We start from the raw sequence: 23,551 nt of genomic DNA, 5'->3' as shown, positions 1-23,551 counted from the left end.
TACTGTATTATTGATGGTTTGAGGTAAGGATTATTGTTTCTTTGGGTACATGTTCATACACCACTAGATGATCACATGTAGACAATTCTTGTTTTCCTGGTTTAAAATTTACTTATTTCAGCACTAATGATTGGCATTTTTTGTACTTTCACCAAATTTTAAGCTTGATCCAGGGTTTCCTTATTACTATTATTATACCACCCCAAGATATTTTGCTTTTGTAAGATATATTGTTCTAGGATCCCAGTATTTAGCTCTCGTAACTATTTTAATGTACCTAGCCCAATGTCTGCATTTGTGATAACAGAAGAATGTAAAGGTCATTGTTATTGTTAGGAGGTCTGGTGGGCAACAACGGAGCGGGAGGGTCATTGCCTCAGTACTCCCAGTCTTGGCCTAATCTCGGATCCGATGTCAGTGGTAAGTCACAATTATATAGATTTCTATCTACCATTACACTGCTATCCTTAACGTTGAATCAGGTGAAGTTTGAACTGAATACATTAATTAATGTACATATATTCTCTTCTCTACACTACTGGTTAAATAAACCCAGAAATAGCAAAGCAACAACTATTATTTCGTTAGCGTTATACATTTCCTCTTAACTTTAAATATTCTGAAAAAATAGTCAGTATACCATTGGTCATTTTGCAATGGGCAATACTAGTATACAATTTAATTACATTTTATGATTTTAAAAATCTAGTAGAGTAATTATAAAATTAAATGTATACAATTACACCCTTCTATGTCCACTAAAACACCAAAGTGAGACTATTTCTTTGCATAAAGTTTATTTATTGATGATGGATGATTTAATAGTATAATAGTTTATTCTATGAGACTGACTCCTTCTTTATTGCTATGTTTATTGTTTATTAAAGTAATTTAATAACATTTTTAAATATGTATTTACTGTCTTCATTACAATGTTCTATTTTTAGTGCTTTGAAAATTAGAAATACTCTCTCTCTCTCTCTCTCTCTCTCTCTCTATATATATATATATATATATATATATATATATATATACATAATTATCTATTTATAAACAAGGACACAAGCAGTAAGTGTGGGTATTACTGTTATTTCTGGAGAGAAGTGAGCAAACTGAACACTGCGCTGCATAGATTGACAGCTCTCCAGTAAACCGACGCCGCCTGGCTCCACCTGTGCCTCGCGGGGAGTCCCTATAAATACTGCAGTCAGTGTTGATTGTTTGCCTCCTTTGTTTTTATTATTTGTTTGGAAGTCAAACAAAGTGTTTTATCGTTAACTGTGGGAATTTAATTTCTGTTGGGTTGGACGCATGCCACCCCAGGAGTCGGTTTACAAGTCTGCTTAAAATACTGGCACTCCAATAAAACGAACTGTCTCGATTTCTTTCATTAGCATTTAATGGACCTCCCCTTTGTGTCATTCGAGTTGTGTCGCAGTTTGTGTTTGTGTTCGATTGAAACAGCTGAATTGTTTATTCGGTCCACAAAGCCGAGTAACTGTACTGTCTGTATACCATTAGGAAGTTGTAACGTAAGTAAACAATTGATGAATAAATCAAGCAAGACTATGTGTTTACATTAATATTATTGAAATTTGTAAACATTTTACCTGTAAGAAAATGTAAAATATGTTAAAACATAAAATAGGATTAAACAACCACACATATCTACCCACCTCTTTAGAAAACCTGAGTATGTAAAATAATAATAAAGAAGCCTAATCTACCACAAAGGTAAAGGTTCCAAGGGATTTATAAAAATCTTCTGTATTGTGTAAAAATAATTAGAACATTATTCAGGCTTCTTGCAAAGTAATGCCATTCTAATCACATTAAACGCTTGTTAAGATTTAAAAATTAAATTTTTATCGGTCAAATTTATAACTAACATTTGAGGAAGTGGTCCCAGTTCCTTAGAAACACCCTCTAGTTATGTCATGGTTAGGTCCGCACATATTAAATACGTACAGTTTCATTGAATAAGAATGAAATGGACTAGAAAGACGGATGATAAGATAGTGAAATACTGCAAGAATGTAGGGAATATGTTGAGAACTATATTCCGCTGTCTGTCACAGTTCTGGGGGTGAAGAGTGAAGTATGCAGTCCTGCCAACTCTCTCAGTCAGCCTGATCCTCTCTACTCCATCGCAGGCGACACCGTCTCTTATCCTGATACCACTAAAGATCCTCAGTACCAGTACTCGTCTACAGCACAGCAATATTATTCCAGGTAAGGAAGAGTACAAATAAAACAACAATAAATAATAATCATACAAAACAATGCTACTTTCTAAGTAGTATCTTGTAAATTTGAAACTGAAAAATAAGGATTTAAAGTTAGTACATAGAATAGTTTATATTAGTAATTTTCTTTGTTACAAAATAACAATAGATTGAAATTCTTTTTTATAAGCTCTAGTAGATCATCTGTTATCCTGTATGCATTATAAAACAGTGTTTAAAAAATACATAGAAAACTCGGTCCTTAACCCTTTCAGTGCCAGAAATCTTTTTGGAATGTTAGTCAGTAATGCCAAAGGTATTTTTGCAGGTGTTATCCAAAAGTTCCCTGCTATTTTTAGCAATTTGTATACGGTTACTATAAAATGTCTTAACTTATTTATTTATTGGTGAATTTTTATAATTTTTGTTTTGTACAAAAATGTGTCTAGTAAGACAAAGTATACAAAAAACTTCTTATACTACAGAAACACAACGGATAACAACAATAAAATTTAAAAACGTTTTCTTTTTTAATTTTTAGATGTGACAATAACTACCCAAAAAATTCTAACACTCAATACAGTCAATCACACTAAAAGAAACTTTATTTGAAATATAACATTATTTTTATAACATTATCACCAAAAATAAAAATATTGTAACATTTTTTAATGTCCCTCACTTTTTTTCATGAGGAACTAAAATGTATATCTTGATTAGCAAATTTCCATTTCTTTTACTGATTTTATTACTTTTCTTATGAGTGATAGGTATTATAGTAAAGTTCTTACTTCCCAATCTGTGTTCGCTATATCATACTATTTCCTCAGTCCTGTCTAGGAATTATATCAGTATTTATATAGCTAATCAGTATCGTATACCTCATCAGTGAGAAATGGATGCGATGTCCCCTCAATGATTTTTCTGTCATAAAAGTTAGTGACCCAGAATTAATAAATTGGTTTGCCTTGATGCTATGATGTTGAAATAAGAAGTGTTGTTACTTTTGAATACATTTAACTGGCTCTTTGAATTCACATTTCATTGAATTCAACTGTAGAGACCAAGATGTGATTTTGAGCATAGCCTGGAAGGGTCTACGAAATAATAATAGGCCTATGTTTATTCTAGCAACTCTAGGAATGTCGACGTAAAATTTCAGTTCAATTGCTTAAAAAGTTAATACATGAAAGAAAAACAAACAAACATAGGCACTTTCACATTTATAGTATTATTAGGATGATTAGCCTGGGTAATTCGGAGGCTCGATTAACTGGGACTTGAATAATCACAAGTCTGCTGTAGTTGGTTTCCACTTTTTTTTATTTCCTCAATAGGGTTAAAATAAAAAAATCAATTGAATTAAGCTGAATAATACATTATTTAAGAGCTGAAATTACTAGCTCGTTGTTGATAATATTCAGTAAAAAATCTCATTTACAACAAGAAAAACATTTTGTGTTAACAAAATAGGTTTATACTAATTAAGTGGTATTTGGTTAAAGTACATGAAAAAAAAAACAAAACTTGAATATCAGTTTGGAAAAATAATGTGTACTATATCTAGACAAATTTCATGAAGCTCTTTTAAAATAATAACAATGAGCAGGTAATTTCAGCTGTTGCATGCAACAATCAGCTGATTATTAATCAGTAATGAAATAAAGTTAATAACTCGATTAATATAGCAAATGAAGGATAGCACTCAGTAAAACCTTTGATACTTGGTTATTATTTGTCATAGCAAAATAAACTTGGTATCAAAATGTTCATCTGAAAGTCATGTTCATCTCATATTTCATTATTCTTTTTATTTTTTTACATATAATCTACCATTTTTGAGTTATTACTGATTTTAACATTTTGTATTGCCACTATTTTAAAACCTGATATGACATGTTTCTGAAAATCTTTATCAAAACAGGTTTTTATTACAATAAAAGTCTTACAGAGTATGAACTTTATACCTGTATTTAATTTAAAGATATAATTAGTTTTCAAAAACCAACCAAACAGACAGACAGTTGGTAACTGAGCAAGATAGGACTATACTTTTTATATGACATTTCTTAATTATTTTGACCTGACTTATTGAATTATGAAGTTTGATTGAGTAATTTGTGGACACCCTGTATATCTTAAAAATATGTATAATACAATTCATGGCAAGCTGTAACTAAGAGACTTGTTGTTATAGCATGCAGCAGGCCTACAACAACCAGAGTTCGGTGGCTTACATGAACTCAAGTTTCTACAACTCAACAGCATACTCACCCTCTGCCTACCCCTCCACAAACAGTGAGTGAAATTTATATATTACAATGTGTTTTAGTTGGTCATATTTGATTTAATTTATATCTGGCTAAGATTCATATAGAGGTATCTGTTTTTGAGTCAGATAGCTGACCATTGTTTTAACAAAACTTTGTGGCACCCAACATTTATGTTTAGTGCTATAATTGTATTTCTGATGGTATTCCCCAGATTTCACCACAGAGCAGCACTGTTGTTAATATTATAGATAGTGACCACTGTTTTAACAAAACTTTGTTGCACCTAGCATTATCTCTTATTTTCAGTGCTTCTAAATGTTGCATATGTGATGTTAGCCCTCAGATATTGATGTAACACTGTTATTTATATTTTAACTTAGTATTAATTTGACTTTACATCTTTGAGATCATACAATGCTTAAGATTAGTTGATATTCTACAACTCCATGTGTGTCAGATGGCCGGACGGCAGTAAACCAGTGCAACAAGGGAGCTAATGGTACAGCAGCCAACGGCTACCTCAACTATAGCGGCTACAGTCAAAGCAACTCAGCTGCCTACGCTGCGGCCGCTTACTCGGCGGGCTACAACTCGCACAACTACTCCACTCAACAGGTACCTTTGTTTCATGTCTTTATACATTTTTCTCATGGTTTTTTTTATTAACCCTTTGACTGCTAAGATTTTTATTGTAATAGTAGATTTTTATTGGTATTGTAGTTTTGAAAGGTGGTTTGTGTTTTAGTTTTCTGATTGGGTTTACCAGACCATAATAATTAATACAGAAAGAAAACCATTTTTTTTTTTCAAGTTAAATAATGCAATAATTTTCAAAATATTAATAATATATCTATGATACTTGAAGGAAAATCTATAATAATAGTTAGCATTTTTTCACAAACATACTAGAGCAACTCAAACTATAACCATCCAGTAGTCCAAGATATTTAAAGTGTGTACAGTTTGTGTGAATGATGTTGTCTGTATTCAGCAGGACTACAGTGGTTATGGTGGTGGGTATAACCAAGCACTCAGCTACTATGGCTACACTCCTTATGTCAACAGTTCTGGGGGCTCCTACCCCCTCCCTGCCGTGGGTCTGCCAGGTCAGTCACAACATAATGTGTTTCTTTTGTCTGTTCAATCTTTGGTTGATCATAATATGTCAAATTGATACAAACCACACTTATTGATCATTTTGTTACAGGCATTAACCAAATCCCTCTTCTCCTTAGTCTTATTCCTCTTTTCTATCCTTACCGACCAGATGATGTTGAACTTTGTCACATGGGACTTTTATACATGACTATGAACTTTATCATGTAAATATAATGGGTGATATTTCTTAGACATTAATAGATGAAGATTTTTCTACATGACTTTACAATCTAATTTAATTAAATGTGAAATATTAATTACTTGCTGATTTTGTCCTCCATCTGCATTGTACATTCAATGATTGAACTTATGTTATATATTTTGCAAGGTGTTTTTACTGTTATAAAATAAATATAGTACAATCTCATTTGTTCAAATCACCTCAGTCTAAATTAATCCGGATAATCAAAAAATGCAGGAAAAACCACAACGGATTACAGATAATAAGGTATTTCTTTTATAAAAAATAAAATAACAATAAATGAGAGCCAATTAATATTCTTTTTATAAAGATTAATTATAGAGACAAAAAATAAATGTTCTTTCCTGCTTCATAAAACAATTCAGTCAGTTCTACTGTTTTATTTTGGTACACTGCTTCCTGTAAAATGACACAGACATTTCAAGGCCATCATTTCCCCTGCCGTGATGTGTCAGACTAACCAAAGATAAATAATTGTTCAATCAAGCTGCACAGTGGAATCAAAATGACTCATAATATCTTCATGAATCTTGGTTCTTCATTGTCAGAATCGTTTTCACTGTATTCTGATATTGTTGAATAATAATTGCTGAATACAATTTCCAAGTCGGTCATTCCACAGATGCTATTGTTGGTGTTAAGTCAATAATTTAAATTTTCCAAATTCACAATTTTATTATCAATGTCTCATAAGTTTACTATTAGTTAATTATATTTTTTTCAGTAAAAAATACACATTTTAAAGAAGAAGAAACAATTCTCCTATAATTAAAAATGAATAGAAAATAAAAACTAATTTGTTTTAAAAGTTTGAGTTTTCTTGATTCTTTTTTAATATTTTTATAAAAAATCTATTTAATCAAAAGATGCACATTTAAGTTGCTAATATAAATATATGTTTTAGTATCACAATATAAAAAGTTGTCAAAAAGTAATCTAAATGGATTTTATTTATAGCCAATAGTGTTTTCCGTAACAGTTCAACATATGTTATGTTATTGTAATTCCTGAATAGTTTTAACCCTTTGAGTGCCGGAGTGTTGCTGTTAGCGATCCTGCACTATGTGCAAGAAATGACAGAATCGCTATTTGCGACTTCTGCAGTAACACTTATATTTTATATAGTATTTATCTAAATTGGCTCAATGACTATACATACACATTCCAAAGGCTTCAACGTAACTTTTGATGCATTTTGGGTAGATTCTGATTTTTACGGCGGTTTTAAAGAGAGCGCGTCCTAGCCGAGTTTAGAATCGACAGCGACACTGAAGAGCTGTCACATGTTTTGTTTGCGCTGGTGTTTATTTCACAAATTATTGTAAATATTGAAAGATTTTAAGTGTAAATGGGTTTGTAGTGTTAGTATCTTCATATTATTTTGTTTGTTTATGTTGTTCTAGTCTGTGTGTAAGTAGAACAATGACTTGACCGTGAGTTACGGCGATCGTAAGCAGCTAGTACTTTACTAAATACATTTGTATAGTTTTTATGTTATTTGTGTTTGTTCAGTGATATTTATAAACAATGAGTTGTAAAAACATTGCTGACAATGAAGACCTAGTATTGCAGGCATTAGATTCAAGCATTAGCAGTGTAGACAAGACACAGAGTGTCAGGTTAGGTTAGAAACTTTCTAGTTTTGTAGCGGTTCATATTTTCATATTTATTTTCCAAACTTTATTTATAAGTATAAAAAAAGTTTTATATGTCTTTTTGTAAAGAATTAAATTGAGTATAAGATAGCATAACTGAAAATGAAAAAATAAAATATTTCAATAACACTACGTTGTGTCAAAATAAAAAACAAAAAGTTTTTGCTCATAAAGTTTTTGATAATGTTTTTTTTTATTGGTATAAAAACGTTAAATTACTAATGAATGTATTATATTTATAAAGAAAATATATTTATCTACAAAACAAACAAAAACCCAGGACATTATACCAATAAATAATTTTTTTATGAATTTTTAACCAGACCCTTTCAAAATCAGGCATTTTGGCTCGGCATTTCATGCATACCATATAGCACAACACCACGGCACTCAAAGGGTTAAGTTATATAAATTTAGATTATAAATAAAGATAGTAAAAATGTAAAAAACTTATAATTATGCATTATTATAAACATATTGGTACTATATGATCATTTCAGCTGATCCAATGTAAACATAATGATCATTATGTTTACATTTTAATTTAGAAAATATTAAGTATACAATGCTATATCAGAAGTATAAAGACAAAGTTACTATCTACCCTTTACAAATGATTGCACCAATGACAAATATACGAGGGTAATTCGGAAAGTAAGGTCCATTTTTTTATTTAAAAAAAAACCACAACAGATTTTTTCAAAAAACTTGTTTTATTTGATTCTGACATCAATCACTATTTTTCTACATAATTTCCACTTTTGTTTAAACACTTGTCATAACGATCTACAAGTTTTTGAATGCCGGTGTCATAGAAGTCGGCTGCCTGCAACGATAACCAGTCTTGTACTGCTTGTTTCACCTCGTCATCAGTGTCGAAGCACTTCCCGCCTAAGAACTCTTTTAGGTAGCGAAACCATTGGAAGTCGCTCGGTGCCAAGTCTGGGCTGTATGGTGGGTGTTCTAGCTGTTTCCAACCAAACGATTTGATAAGATTTTGGGTTTGGTTGGCAGAGTGGGGTCTGGCATTGTCATGCAGCAACGAAACTCCAGCTGGCAATAGGCCACGTCGCTTGATCTGTATTGCTCGTCTAAGGTTAGTCAGAGTATTGCAATAAGTGGCCGCATTTATTGTTCTTCCTCGCTCCATGAACTCGACTAGCAATATCCCACGTCTATCCCAAAACACTGTCGCCATAACCTTGCGTGTAGACAATGTTTGTTTTGCTTTCACTTTAACCAGTGACGTCGAGTGACGCCACTCAATCGACTGGCGTTTCGTTTCTGGGGTTATGTGGGAAACCCATGTCTCGTCACCCGTCACAATGTGGTCTAAAAGTTATCACCTTCCTGATGATATTGGATCAAAAATTCAAGAGCAATACCCATTCTTCTTTTTTTGTGTTCCTCAGTAAGCAGCCTGGGAACCCAACGTGAGCACAATTTGCGAAAATCCAAAATTTCAGAAACAATTTTAAACAATGTGGTTCTACTCACGTTTGGAAATTCTATTGCTAATGAAGAAACAGTGAATCGCCGATCTTCACAAATTTTTTCATCGACGGCTTTCACCAAATTTTTGGTGATCAGTGACGGCCGACCAGATTGTGGTTTGTCGTGGACATTTTCCTGTGCATCTTTAAAAGCTTTCACCCACTTCCGCACTTTGCTGTCACTCATTGCATTTGGACCGTATACTTCACTTATTTGTCGCTGCTGAAACGTTCCTTGCTGTCAAAAACCGTATTTCACAGTCGGTGGGACATTCAATAGTTTTAAACATTTTAAAAAGGCACAGACAACAGCAGACTACAACAATTTCACTGCAAATGGCATCGTTCTGTGCGCAATGCATGCCGGGTGTCAGGGTGCATGCGCATTTCGCTGCTCGCTTACTGTTTATCTGGTTAACGCGAATCGGACCTTACTTTCCGAATTACCCTAGTAAATCACTTAACACAAGTACTGTTGAAACACTGGTATAAAACTCACTTTAATAGACTTGAAAAAGTGTTTCTACATAATCTACATGAAACTGGTTGGCTTCCTTGATATTGTGATGTGGCATTTAAAGAAAAAACAGAGAAATGGTAACTAATATGCCTTAATGAGTCATCCTTTCCCAGACTACAGTCCGAATAACAATAACACTTTAGATTAATTATACCGCATATGTTTTTTTGACATATAGTATAAAACATTTTAAATTTAAAATAACATTTGCAAGAATACTCTTTAAAACAATTAACTATTATACTCACCCTTGTTTAAAATATTTTCTCTTTCTAACTCATTTCAAAAAATACAGTAAAATAACTTATTTGGAAACATTGCAGTATTACCTTGTTCTGTTATATTTTTGCTATTTAATATTTAATAATTTTAAGATCCATGCAGACTTTGGACTGTTTCAAGACTCTGTTGATCATCTGAGGTTTTGTTTCAGACTCACCTGTGCCCTCTGAGCCAGAGTCCCCCATCAAGGCTGACCCTAATAACCGGAGGTCCAACTCCAGTGATGCCAACCGTTAGTATTCTCAGTTCTGCATGTAGCTAATGTGATAGATAATAAGAAGTAGATATTATTGCATATCATCATTTTTACTTTTTGTGATTCAATCTTTAGTGAAAAATAAAATCAGGCTAATGCTGCTTATATAAATGTAATTAATGTTAAAAGTCATTTGATAGGTATTTGGTCTCCTTTTCATATATTAGTTTGGTTATTTAAACACATTATATGACAGATATGGCCAAATACAAAATAATTAAATTGTAAAAAGTAAGGGCTCTGTTGTGTAGTGGTCGGGGATTCATCCGGAAAGTGAGAGACCCGGGTTTGAATTTCGACGGAGCAAATATTTTTTTTATTCAATCTTTATTGAAAAATTATATATATATATATATATAATATTTAATATTAATACACAATATTGTTAACATCTGATCTGATCCGTCCAAAAATTGTATACATACAAAATTTATTACTCTCCTTTTAATAGTTTGGGACTGTATGTTTTTCTATTTTGCACACAACCCATATTTAAATATTAAATATATTTTATTATTTTTCTGTATCATTTGTTTATTAATATATTATAAATTCCTTTAAAAATGTAAACTATGATTTTATAGGTATAGGTAAAAACATTCTTTACAAGTAAAACTAGACAGACGTAAATCTAAGCAAAAGTAAAATTTGTAAACCATTAAGATAACAAATTGCAAAATATATCAACTGATAATACAGAAGATGTCAAGGAACAGTAAGTTAATTAAATTTCATAATTTTTTACTGGGCTGATTTATTTACAGGACACTATTATACATATGTACAAAATACTATAAACATTTACAAACCAAAAATCACATGATTGTTGCTTTATGTACTTCTTCTCTTCAGCCATTACACTCAAACTTCTATGAATTTTATAATAACATCAGTAATATGCTTCACCATCCGATAGAAACAAGCCATTTTTAAAAACTAACTTTATGATATAAACTGTTTTGTGAAAACTGATTAAGTAATAAAACATCCAAAATGATAATCATACACTAAACGACACACTTACACATTACTGCCAACTGTTTCCTGTAACAGAGAGGATGGGTCGAGGGAGAGGACGCCGCGTGGTTGGCAACCCTGCATCCAGCCCTCCATCAGCTCTCCCTGAAAACTCCCTGGACAGAGTATTCATCTGGGACTTGGATGAGACCATCATAATATTCCACTCCCTCCTCACTGGTTCCTATGCTAGCAAATTCTCTAAGGTACGTGGATTTTAATGTATTAAAAACATTTAAATTTTCTAACTTTTGGTGAAATCTGCCTTTATGGTAGCTTAACATTTTTGTATTATGAATGTTTACACATCTGGAATTAACATTTATAAATAGTATTGTTACTGCCTCCTAATATTTTTTTACTAGCTGTCACGGTATAAAAGTTCTCACTTTTTGGTTGATTTTGTATTATTTTATATTATGAATGCTATAAAACTTTATATAGCATGCAAGTACTATATTATATACATAAGATTTAAAATGTGTTAATTCTCTATGTATTGTTTGTATTAACCCTCCAGCTGGTATGAAACGAATTTTCGTCGCCAAAGGTCCGTCTGATTTGGCAAAGACGAATATTCGTCACCAAATTATACATGTACAGTTATTGGAATTTTAGGCAATTAAGGTTATATAAATGATTTTTATTTGATATATTCTGGAAGAGCATTAACTATAGTACTGATTTACTGTTCTTACTTCGATTATTGTCTTCTTTGTTTACCGTAAAACATCGTTCTGTATGGACAGCTGACGTGAACATAGTACGGGTCAACCACATTGTTGTGAAACTGTAAACAAGTGCCGAGTTTTGTGTTTGAGGTTACGAATCCAATAGTATTTGTGGAAATCGTATTTTATAGTGTTTTAGTGTTGTTATTATTGCTTTTTTAGCTTTCTTAGGTTATAGTTTTAGTTGTTCAGTATGGGTGAACACTTTAGAGACCGATCAAATGATCTTAGAGAGCTTATTTACATATATATTGTACATATGTAAATAAGGTAAGATTAAAATGTATTATTTTATTTTATTTTTGTTTTATCTGTCACACTTATATAAGTATAAATGCACTCATAAGTATAAATATTAAGTATAACAATAATATTTATTTAGAAATCTACGCATTTTTGAAAATAAGTAAATACGCGTGCTTTTTCATACAAAGCCCTGTAACACATACGTTTTGAGGTAAAAGTTACAATAATTATATATTTTTGGAATCAGGACAAAATTTTGAATAAGTTATACATTTACAGTTATGATGTAAAGCTTATTGCTAAGCAGTTACACAACGGAATATTTACAAAAATAATGTCCAAAAAATATTTTTCTTACATTTTGTAAAAAAAAAACAAAAATATGTTTCCATGGAAACAATAAGATATTGTTATTATAATGCTCCCCATATAGTTGTGAATACATTGACATATAATAGTTTATATTTGGACTAACAGTTATGAAATGTGATACATTATAAGAAACGTCTGCGAGGCTGTTAACCCTCCGAGTGTTTTGCGTCAGATTTCTGACGGTTACGAAGCACCGGCCGAGTGTTTTGCGTCAGATTTCTGACGGTTACGCAACGCCGTAGTTTTCTACCGAATTTACCGATTGTCGATAGCGATATCGAGATTATTCGAATACTATGCGATTCTAGAACATCTAGGCTACATGGTGATTGTATAATGCCTTCCGTTTGTCGAAAAATTTGCCGTTTTATTTGCTCTTGCATTTGTAGAAATTCAGCTGTGCCAGTTCATTTTGACATTAGAACGACTAACCTTTGTTGGTGTCTGTAGTGTTTAGTATTGTTTTAGTATTTTAGTATTGTCCACTGCCCAGGATGTAACTGTGGAGTACATAAGGAATGTTTCTTGAACTTACAACACTACTGGAGGCCCCTAATGGCCCGAAAGATGAAGAAAGTGTGTTAGTGGTTTTTCCCTGAAAACAAGGTTTTTGTACATAGTGTATAGAGTTAATTTTTCATGTTTTTTTACTCAAGGTGTTAAAAAAAGTGTATAAGTGTATATATATTTTTGTTCAGTAATAAATTGTGTACAAAATGGCTATTTTGATTTTTTTATAAAGTGAACAGGAAAAAATAGAAAAATTCACATTTTGGAAAGTTTCAGAAAATTTTTTTGAAGTTTTAAGTTTCTACCCACAGGAAAAATTCAAAATTGAAGTAAGTGTTTCAAACCTTATATTTTATAGTAGCCCACATATTCTAGTTTACAAATATGTATACATGTATGGAATTAATTTTAGTTATTGATGTTTTAAAAATATTTTTCTAAAACACTGCAAAAGTCACAAAAATGGCAAAACACTCCTGGGGTATGTAATACAACACTCGGAGGGTTAAAAGAGAGCCGCCAGTACAGAGTGACACCATTGCCAGTTCTAGGGTTAAAAAAAGAAATTAAGATTGATTTGTTACTAAAATCGTTATTAAAATGGTTTTTACTACTAAGATCTCAAATTTGATAGATATGACAGGCATCTACTAAATATTGTTAGATAATTTGGCTAATTTAATGTTATGAAAATGGTATTACCAGCGTTAAAAGTTATAGTTAATTAGATTAATATTTGCTTTGTTTAAATACAGGTATGGTAAACTCATTTAAATAAGCCGTATCATTATGAAGTCTTTTGTTGAAAAGTTATTAGAAAAAAATGAGATGACAAAATTTGTGAAACATTCAATGCTAATGGATTAAGTCTTCAATTTTATCAGAACTGAGCAGTAACACTCGCTAAAGAAATGATATAATAAGGTACATTATATCATTTAAAGTTTTTTTATCATTTTAATTGTTAAAATTATGAACCAGTTAAAATTTGATACTTTTAGATTCACCTCAGTATTGTAACTAAAAACAGTATTGGCTCTTAGGACTCTCAGTCTGTGATCAACCTTGGCTTTCGGATGGAAGAGATGATCTTCAACATGGCCGACACACACCTCTTCTTTAACGATGTTGAAGTGAGTAGCACATTTATTTGTATAAATTGAGTAAACATATCAATAATTACACACTCTCTGGCCTACATATTTTATCTTATTTCAACATTAGACTTATGACTATTAGCTTATAGAGTTTACAGTTTTAATTAACTGAAGTTGAAATTGATTTTGATCAGTAAGCCAATAGCCAAATAAAGGATGGTGACTAAGGCACCAGCTACGCTAATTTTTCAACATTCAACTTTTTTATACTTAATACATGTTATTACGTAATAAACACTAGCCAATATGCAGTAATTGCGCTTGGATTATTATATGTACGTTACACAACATTGACATGTAATAGACGTTTTAGACAGAAAACTTTAGACTAGAAAAGTTTAATTCTAGTTGTTTACTCATATTTCTCTTATGAGCTTTTTTAAAAATGTTTAAAATATAACTAAAGAAATGTTTTTGAGACATTTCTTTTTAGATTCTACAAACATAACTGCATTTTTCACTTTTTCAAATATTAAATTCTCAACATTAGAATAATTTTATATTGCTATTACGATCCTAATTATAACAATATGGTTTTTGTGGTGAAGGACTGCGACCAAGTGCACATAGATGATGTCAGCTCTGATGACAACGGCCAGGATCTGAATGGGTATAACTTTGCGACTGATGGCTTCACAGCAGGGGCTGCCGGAGGTGTGCCAGGACCTGTAGCAGGGGGGGCCCTGTGTCTGGGTGGAGGCGTACGGGGTGGTGTTGACTGGATGAGGAAACTGGCGTTCCGTTACCGCAAGGTCAAAGACACCTACAACAACTACAGAAATTCTGTTGGTGGTAAGTATGCTTCTTTAATCATTTAGTTACTGCAGTTATCTGTTTAGCTGGAATAGTGTTAATTCAGAATGTACCTTCCATACTTTTACTTTTGGTAATAGACAATAGACAATAGACAATACTTCTTTATTTACATGTTCTTCAAGAACAGTGTTAGCGTCATAAATACAAGTTTTACGAGGTTGTAAAAAATTGTGATAGGCTTATACATTAGGTTGATTGTAATGTAAATGTTTTGCTGTTATCCCCAGTTCATGAATTCTGATATCGTGTAGAATGGGTTGGCCAGTAGCCAATTTTTGAGCTCTTCATGGAAACGTTGTCCTCCAATTGTCTTCAGCTGCAAGGGTAGGGCGTTCCACATTTTTCCTCCAGCGTACCTTGGTTTTCTTTCTGTCAGTGAGCGGTGGTGGATAGGGAGACAGTAGTTTGCTCTATGCCGGGTATTGTAGTGATGCATCTGGCCTGCTGTTTTCAAAGGCTGTAGTGACTTTAGATGATGATGTATTATTGTTTCCATAATGTAGAGGTTTACTACTGTGAGAATGTTTAGGGTTTTGAACGATTCTCTACAGCTTTCTCTGGGCTGAAGCTCGGCCAGTATTCTTATGGCACGTTTTTGTATGATCAATAGTCGATCCAGATTGTGCTTTGTTGTAGCACCCCAAACTGAAGCTCCATAGCGCAGATGACTCTCAAATAGTGAGTGGTATGCAGTCTTTGCAGTGTCTGCGTTGGCTATCCACTTTATTCTTCGCACCTCAAAGAGGCCTGTACTCAGCTTGTTACAGAGGTGGTCTATATGAGGTGTCCAGGACAGAGAGTCGTCAATTAGTATACCTAAATATTTTGTCACGTTGTTATCTTCTGATTCGGGTAGTCGACATGTGTTGTCTTTGTGCCTTCCCAGGATTAACTGTTGAGTCTTTTTCTCATTAATAACAAGGTCATTTTGATGGCAGTATTGGACTGCCATGTTAAAAGCTATGTGTGATGCTACTTCCAGCTGATTAGGGTTTTCATCACTAAGAAGTAGGACAGTGTCGTCTGCATACATAATGCATTGGCTATAGCTATTCAGATATCTTGTGAAGTCACTGGTGTATAGGATAAAGAGAACTGGCCCCAGTACGGACCCTTGTGGAACTCCTCGGATGATACTCTTTGGCTTGGACTTGACCTGTTGAATGGTTTTGTTGGTGACATAGCTCATCTCAACTATTTGATTTCTTCCTGTGAGGTAGCTTTTGAACCAGTCATGAGCTTGTCCTCGAATTCCTAGCGTGGCCAATTTCTTCATAAGATGGTCATGATTAAGGGAGTCGAAAGCCTTGCTATAGTCCAGGAAAATGGCAGTGGTGGTGTTACCGACTTCAAGTTGGTCAATTATGTATTCTGTTAAGTTGATTAAAGCTGAGGTGGTTGATCTGCCAGGGAGAAATTCATGTTGTTGGGTTGGGAGAAGTCCATTATTAGATAGGTGGTGAAAGAGTCTAGTCAGGTCAGTTTTTCTATCAGTTTAGAAAAGGTCGATATTAGAGAAATCGGCCTGTAGTTTGATGCTTGAGTAGTAGATCCCTGTTTAAACTTAGGATATACTTTTGACAGTTTTAAGGCGTTGGGAAAGGTCCCTGAGGAATATGATTTATTTATAATCTCAACCAGTGGGTTAACTAGCTCTTCCTTGCAGGTCTTAATTAATTTAGCTGATATCCCGTCATACCCAGATGAGGTTTTAGGTTTTAGAGAGCTTATAGTCTTATAAACCTGTTCACAGTTTGTGGGGTAGAGAACTAGTGAAGGAGTGTTCAGGTTCTCTGTCTCTACAGACAGTTGTTGGTTGCAAGGCTGTTTACTTCTTTGTAACGTCTCATCTGCAACACTTATAAAAGTTATTAAAATGATCTGCCATCATTGTTGGGTCTGATGTGCGTTTGCCACTGATGTCGAGTTCTGTAGGTGATGTGGCTTCATTTCTACTTTTTTTTTCTGTGTTTATTATCTTCCACACTGCTTTTGCTTTGTCGTTGGCTTCAGATATGATCTTGGCTGTGGCTTGTCGTCTTAGTGTCCTCAGGTATAAGTCATATTCCTTTTTCAGTTGACTTGCATTCCTTTTATCTTCTTCTTTCCCGGTTATATTGTACCTGTCCTGAGCTTCCAAAAATCTGGTTTTTAGATGAATCGCCTGAAGGTCTTTTATTTTGGGTCTCTTCAAATAGAATCAGAAATATAGATTAAGCAGCAATAAATATGCATTACTTAATTTCACACTAACTTGATACAAATCCTCGACTCCTTTGTGACCCCGGTGGTTAGACCCATATTTAAAATATGTAACCATGCATGCTATATTGAGATGCTCATAATTTAGACTTCTGTATTTAATTGTCCATTAGAATTCACTTTTTATTTATTATAAACTGGCTGTTGTACCCAATTTTCAAAATCAAAGTCATTATACTAATTAATAAAAGCACTTATGATTTAATCTGATGGAGTCCCATACAATGTTTTAGATATATATCAGGTAGATATTATTTAAGTATTCTTGCTAAAGAGTATCAGAATTTACCCTGACTCTTATATTATGTTTTGCACATCTAGGGGTATTTTTGGCTCAAATTAATTGCTATATCCAATTTCACAGCTAAGTCTGGCTTATTGCCATGATCAAGATAATACAAATACACAAATCTTGAAAACCTACTTTGGTCAAAAACCTATTACTTCTGGCTCTTGTCATATATTTCCGGTGTAAGATATTTTCAAGTAAGGTTGAAATGTGCTTACTTCTGACCGTTTAAATTCACTTACGATCTCACAATGTAGTTTGCCTTATTGCCCGAGTAAAAAAAAAACTATATATTTATGTAGCTTACAGAAATCTACTTCGGTCAAAATTGTCTACTTCCGGCTACAAGAGCCGACTTATGGTCTATAATATTTCCAGTGCCATAGTTGAGGTTGCCTTGTTGTCCCGATGAAGAAAATATACAAACATATGTACGACTGAGAAGCCTTTTACGGCCTTTGGGAAATCCTACCTACTTCCACTATAAGGGGGAAAGTTCATTTAACACTAAAATACTCGTTTTAAGGTTTTTCGGCATACAATTTTTTGTTTTTTTGGATTGTAATCTAAAAAAGAATGTATTGTTGTCATGTTCATATTTATTTTTTTCAATTTGTCATACTTTAGCTGAAAGTGTCAACAGCTGTTTCATGTCAGTTAAATTTGGATTATAAAACATAAATACTACATATTTAACTCTAAAATATTTCAGGTATCTTTTCTAACCTTTTTATATAAACCTTCCTCACATATCATTGAATACTATACAAAAAGAATAAGCCAAATTGGTCCAGCCGTTCTCAAGATTAGTGCTTAGCAACTCATTTTACGATTCATTTTTATTTATAATAAGATTTGTTTACAAATACCATAGAAGTCTATAGAAAGAAATATCAATTTAAGTTTGGGAGTAACCACTGTCTGTTTGGATGTATTTGAACACAAGTTGGGAAAGTAAAGTTAAGAATTTTATTACAATTAGAACCTGATTCTGAGGTATTTCAGACAAGATCACCAGCGAGAGAAAATAAATATGCTAGTTATATCACATTATACATCTTAATATAGTACATATGGGTATAACTTAATGTGCATTACTAATAATTAGGTGAGGACTTCTGGTAAAAAACTATTATTGCATTAATTCCATTTAACAATTTATTAAAGTTTTGGTCTGTATTTTCCAAACATCCTTTATCATACATAATTATAGAAATAATTGAGTTTGATTTACCATTCTTCTTATTGTTTGGACCTTCTGAAACTCTAGAAACACTACTTTGCACATTAAACCGTAAACTAATTTATTTGGTGTGCATGTTCCAAACGTCCTTTCTCATACATAACGTTATAAAAAGTCAAGGTTGATCTACCACTCTTCTCATTGTTTGGTTCTTCTGAAACTCTGGAAACACTACTTTGCACATTAAACCGTAAACTAATTTATTTGGTGTGCATGTTCCAAACATCCTTTCTCATACATAACGTTATAAAAAGTCAAGGTTGATCTACCACTCTTCTCATTGTTTGGTCCTTCTGAAACTCTGGAAACACTACTTTGCACACTTTCCTATAAACTAATTTATTTGGTGTGCATGTTCCAAACATCCTTTCTCATACATAACGTTATAAAAAGTCAAGGTTGATCTACCACTCTTCTCATTGTTTGGTCCTTCTGAAACTCTGGAAACACTACTTTGCACACTTTCCTATAAACTAATTTATTTGGTGTGCATGTTCCAAACGTCCTTTCTCATACATAACGTTATAAAAAGCCAAGGTTGATCTACCACTCTTCTCATTGTTTGGTCCTTCTGAAACTCTGGAAACACTACTTTGCACACTTTCCTATAAACTAATTTATTTGGTGTGCATGTTCCAAACGTCCTTTCTCATACATAACGTTATAAAAAGTCAAGGTTGATCTACCACTCTTCTCATTGTTTGGTCCTTCTGAAACTCTGGAAACACTACTTTGCACACTTTCCTATAAACTAATTTATTTTGTGTGCATGTTCCAAACGTTCTTTCTCATACATAACGTTATAAAAAGTCAAGGTTGATCTACCACTCTTCTCATTGTTTGGTCCTTCTGAAACTCTGGAAACACTACTTTGCACACTTTCCTATAAACTAATTTATTTGGTGTGCATGTTCCAAACGTCCTTTCTCATACATAACGTTATAAAAAGTCAAGGTTGATCTACCACTCTTCTCATTGTTTGGTCCTTCTGAAACTCTGGAAACACTACTTTGCACACTTTCCTATAAACTAATTTATTTGGTGTGCATGTTCCAAACGTCCTTTCTCATACATAACGTTATAAAAAGTCAAGGTTGATCTACCACTCTTCTCATTGTTTGGTTCTTCTGAAACTCTGGAAACACTACTTTGAACACTTTCCTATAAACTAATTTATTTGGTGTGCATGTTCCAAACATCCTTTCTCATACATAACGTTATAAAAAGTCAAGGTTGATCTACCACTCTTCTCATTGTTTGGTTCTTCTGAAACTCTGGAAGCACTACTTTGCACACTTTCCTATAAACTAATTTGTTTGGTGTGCATGTTCCTTACATCCTTTCTCATACATAACGTTATAAAAAGTCAAGGTTGATCTACCACTCTTCTCATTGTTTGGTTCTTCTGAAACTCTGGAAACACTACTTTGCACAATTTCCATGAACTTATTTATTTGGTGTGCATGAGCATAAATTGTATTGATTTAAAAAGTATGGTTAACCCTGTATTTAGGAACACTAAGTAATAAAGAGAACAAAATTAAAGGTGTGATTTATATTAAGATAATGGATTGTTGTAAAGGACTGTTGGGACCAGGCAAGAGGGACCAGTGGCTACAGCTCAGGTCAGAGATAGAGAACGTAACAGACAACTGGCTCTCTATGGCTATCAAGTGTCTCACTCTCATCAATTCAAGGTCAGTTCTTTCAATCCTCCAATAACAGTCAGTTTGCAGCGTTTTTATATCAATATTGTACTATGATAACAATGAAACTAGAATGTTAAACCAAAGTTCTGATTCTGGTATTCAATTATGTGTCGGTACTATTTGGAAATCTGACTAAATTGATATTAGTTTATTTCAAGATGTAATGCTGATTCAGATCACAACCTCATGCTCGCTCTCCATAGATTCAAGGGATAAAACAAGATTGTAGCTTGAACAAAGAAATTGCTCTTTATTGAATTTATCCCTCATCTGTAAAAGTTGCAAATTTATTCACCTGGTACATATTGTGTGGGTAATCTCACCTCATGTATCTTTCTTTGCAAGCCTATTTGGTAATATTCAGTTTACATTTAGTTTCATTTGTTTAAATATTATATTTCATGGTTGATTTTTTAAGATGCAACATATTTACTATGAGCATATAAGACAAAAAACTAGTTTATAAAATGATTTTAAAGTACATTACTTGTGTACGTATGATAAAGAAGTGAATTCATGTCTGTATTACTAACAAATTGAGAGATACTTGACATACATAAGAAAAATCAATAACTGATATGTGCAGCATTAATTCAAGCAAGATGCTGCTAAGTACCATTAGACAATTTGTCCCATAGCACTATATATCCATTGTATATACCCAATTATTTATTATCCAGTATAGAACTGTATCATGCTGTCTCTTGTGCTGCAGGCCAAGCAATGTCAATGTACTGGTGACCACCACACAACTAGTGCCTGCTCTTGCCAAAGTTCTACTGTTCGGGCTCGGAGGGATTTTTCCCATTGAAAACATCTATTCTGCAACCAAAATTGGTAAGTAGTAATACTTCCTATTTGTATCTTATTTGGTTATATTCTATCAGGCAAATAATTATATTTTTTAATAAGTTGCCTCTATTAAAAAATTGAAACACTGGGAACAAGCATTATGGGATTATTTCTGCAGAATATGACATATGCCAGATCAGTAATGTATGCTCGTCCACAGGCAAGGAGAGCTGTTTTGAGAGAATAATCGCCAGGTTCGGCCGCAAGTGCACATACGTGGTGGTGGGTGATGGACAGGATGAGGAAGCGGCTGCCAAAACTGTAAGTAACCTATGATTATTGTGACAAATTTTGAGACAAAAATCCTTATTCAAGAAGTTTGATTAGAAAATGTTGACTGCTCTGTACTAATTTATTAAACTGTCACATTTATTAGATTGTCGAGTAGCATTTAACAATGATATAGATTTATTTTTCCGTCACTCTTGTCACATACAAAGCAACGTAATTGAGCTCCTTCTACTTCCATGATAGTACTTTTTCACAAATGCACCACAATTTTAAAAACAATAGATTTCTTAAATAATAATACACTTATTATACGCATAACCGTTCACACTACTATGTATTCAAACAAACGTTCGGAGTATAAGACAGCTGATGTGCAGTAAAATATCGCCGTAGACATTACGTACTATCTCACTCGCACCCGCTTGTATGTATATCTCTCGCGCTCGCACCTAGAGTAACTTTTGAGGTGCCTGGCTGCATGAAGGAACCATAGAAAGTGTCTGGGAACTGAGAAAACATCTTTTTATAGTTCCCCTAATAACATAATTATATAAATTTCAGGTTTTATAATATGACGAAAGTACTATTTTTATTAATTGTACTTTAGGGATGCCTGGAAGGGTTTGGAACTATACTAAGTGTCCAGCATCGCACATGCAGCTTTCTATCGTTGTTTAATGTTGAAATGTATAAAAACTGAGCTTTACACTATTACGAATTTAAACTGTGATTTCACTCACCTTTACTACCTGTTACCTGCCGAAGCCACCGCGACCCAGGCACCATACTCAAGGTACGTTTATACCTGTATAGTACTCGTATACTGACAGGTTGTCAGTTTTTATGAAATAAAGAATGCCTGGGTGTCGCGGGCTCTTGCTCTATAGTTAATTGTCCAGCTGAGCTTAGACCATCATAAAATAGGTTAGTTTTACTCTACTGATGAAAAATATTGCAATAGTAATCCTGCTCAGTAAAAGAGGAACCACAGGTGCAAACATTTGGTTTATGCACTCGGTTGAGCAACCGGTGATGCGAAGCTATCTTCCGTGGGAATATATCTGAATGCCTGTACAGCTGAATAATGCATAGTGGGTGTCAACTTTTGCATGATGTCCTATGAACGAATACTCAAAAGAATGTGACTTCACTAGGCAGTACAGACTCTCATGGCGGTTTTTAGCACAAACTAGTGTTCATGTACAGCATAAGTGGGCAGCTCAAGACAATTGAGATGTGTCCATACCGGTATGTAGCTTAACTCAGGCTGAATCTTCAGGGGGTTCGATGTAATCTCTTAGAATCATTCTGTCTTATGTATATGTGTTGTTATGCATTATTCAGAACATCAGACAAGTGTGGAAATAAAAAAAAAAACTGTTTACTCTTGAAAAAATTAAGACTCAATACACTCTTTAAAACCAATCCGGATAATTCAGAGATCGAGATAAAGTGGTTATACAAAACCTTTAAAATAACTGCTATTAGTTTTAGATAAATATGCTTTAATACAATCATATAAATTCTAAAATAGTATTTCATCGTTTCCACATAATTTCCTCCAGAGTTTTATGAAATTCTAATGTGAAAGAATTAATTCCTCAAATTATGATAATACAAAACACCAGTTAATCAGCTGAGTATGGTCCATTCCCTAGGTATGTCAGTCCTATTCGCAAAGTTGGAAGCATATGAATGAACTTAAATAATTGGATAAATTAATTAGTTAAATAACTACCATCTTATAAAACAAATTTGTCACGATTCTGGCAATCAGAAATAATCTACCACTTCCATAACCTAAACTCTTTGATGTTACAGATGAATTTCCCATTCTGGCGGATCTCCTCTCACAGTGATCTGGCTGCTCTATACAACGCCCTGGACATGGGATTCCTCTAGTGTCACCTAGTCCAAATCTTCTCTGTCTGTACATAACCACCTCTGTCTCTAATGTACATTCACTCAATAACTCATTACCTTCTTTTTACATAATAATTGTAGATGTGTACATTTTTGTAGAACTGAAAAGAATATATTTAATTTCAAGTA

General features: G+C 33.2%; 1 protein-coding gene across 7 annotated transcripts in view; it reads left to right on the top strand.

Annotated features, from left to right (window-relative positions):
- The window catches only part of LOC124367822 (eyes absent homolog 2), a 201,636-nt gene extending 178,085 nt beyond the window's left edge, over positions 1 to 23,551 (top strand). For 6 of the 7 annotated variants that reach the window (XM_046824983.1, XM_046825010.1, XM_046825002.1 and 3 more), the window contains 13 exons: positions 337 to 420; positions 2,079 to 2,232; positions 4,423 to 4,523; positions 4,956 to 5,113; positions 5,490 to 5,604; positions 9,960 to 10,040; positions 11,118 to 11,287; positions 13,984 to 14,073; positions 14,646 to 14,889; positions 20,290 to 20,404; positions 21,132 to 21,253; positions 21,429 to 21,529; positions 23,321 to 23,551. In XM_046824983.1, the coding sequence (XP_046680939.1) occupies positions 337 to 420; positions 2,079 to 2,232; positions 4,423 to 4,523; positions 4,956 to 5,113; positions 5,490 to 5,604; positions 9,960 to 10,040; positions 11,118 to 11,287; positions 13,984 to 14,073; positions 14,646 to 14,889; positions 20,290 to 20,404; positions 21,132 to 21,253; positions 21,429 to 21,529; positions 23,321 to 23,401 (1,616 nt within the window). In that variant the 3' untranslated portion in view covers positions 23,402 to 23,551. The remainder of the gene's footprint in view (positions 1 to 336; positions 421 to 2,078; positions 2,233 to 4,422; positions 4,524 to 4,955; positions 5,114 to 5,489; positions 5,605 to 9,959; positions 10,041 to 11,117; positions 11,288 to 13,983; positions 14,074 to 14,645; positions 14,890 to 20,289; positions 20,405 to 21,131; positions 21,254 to 21,428; positions 21,530 to 23,320) is intronic. The other variant, XM_046824966.1, reaches the window with a different exon arrangement.

This window comes from Homalodisca vitripennis, chromosome 1 (genome assembly GCF_021130785.1).
Source record: "Homalodisca vitripennis isolate AUS2020 chromosome 1, UT_GWSS_2.1, whole genome shotgun sequence".
Taxonomy (NCBI): Eukaryota; Metazoa; Arthropoda; class Insecta; order Hemiptera; family Cicadellidae; genus Homalodisca; species Homalodisca vitripennis.
This window is presented reverse-complemented; position numbering and strand designations above follow the sequence as displayed.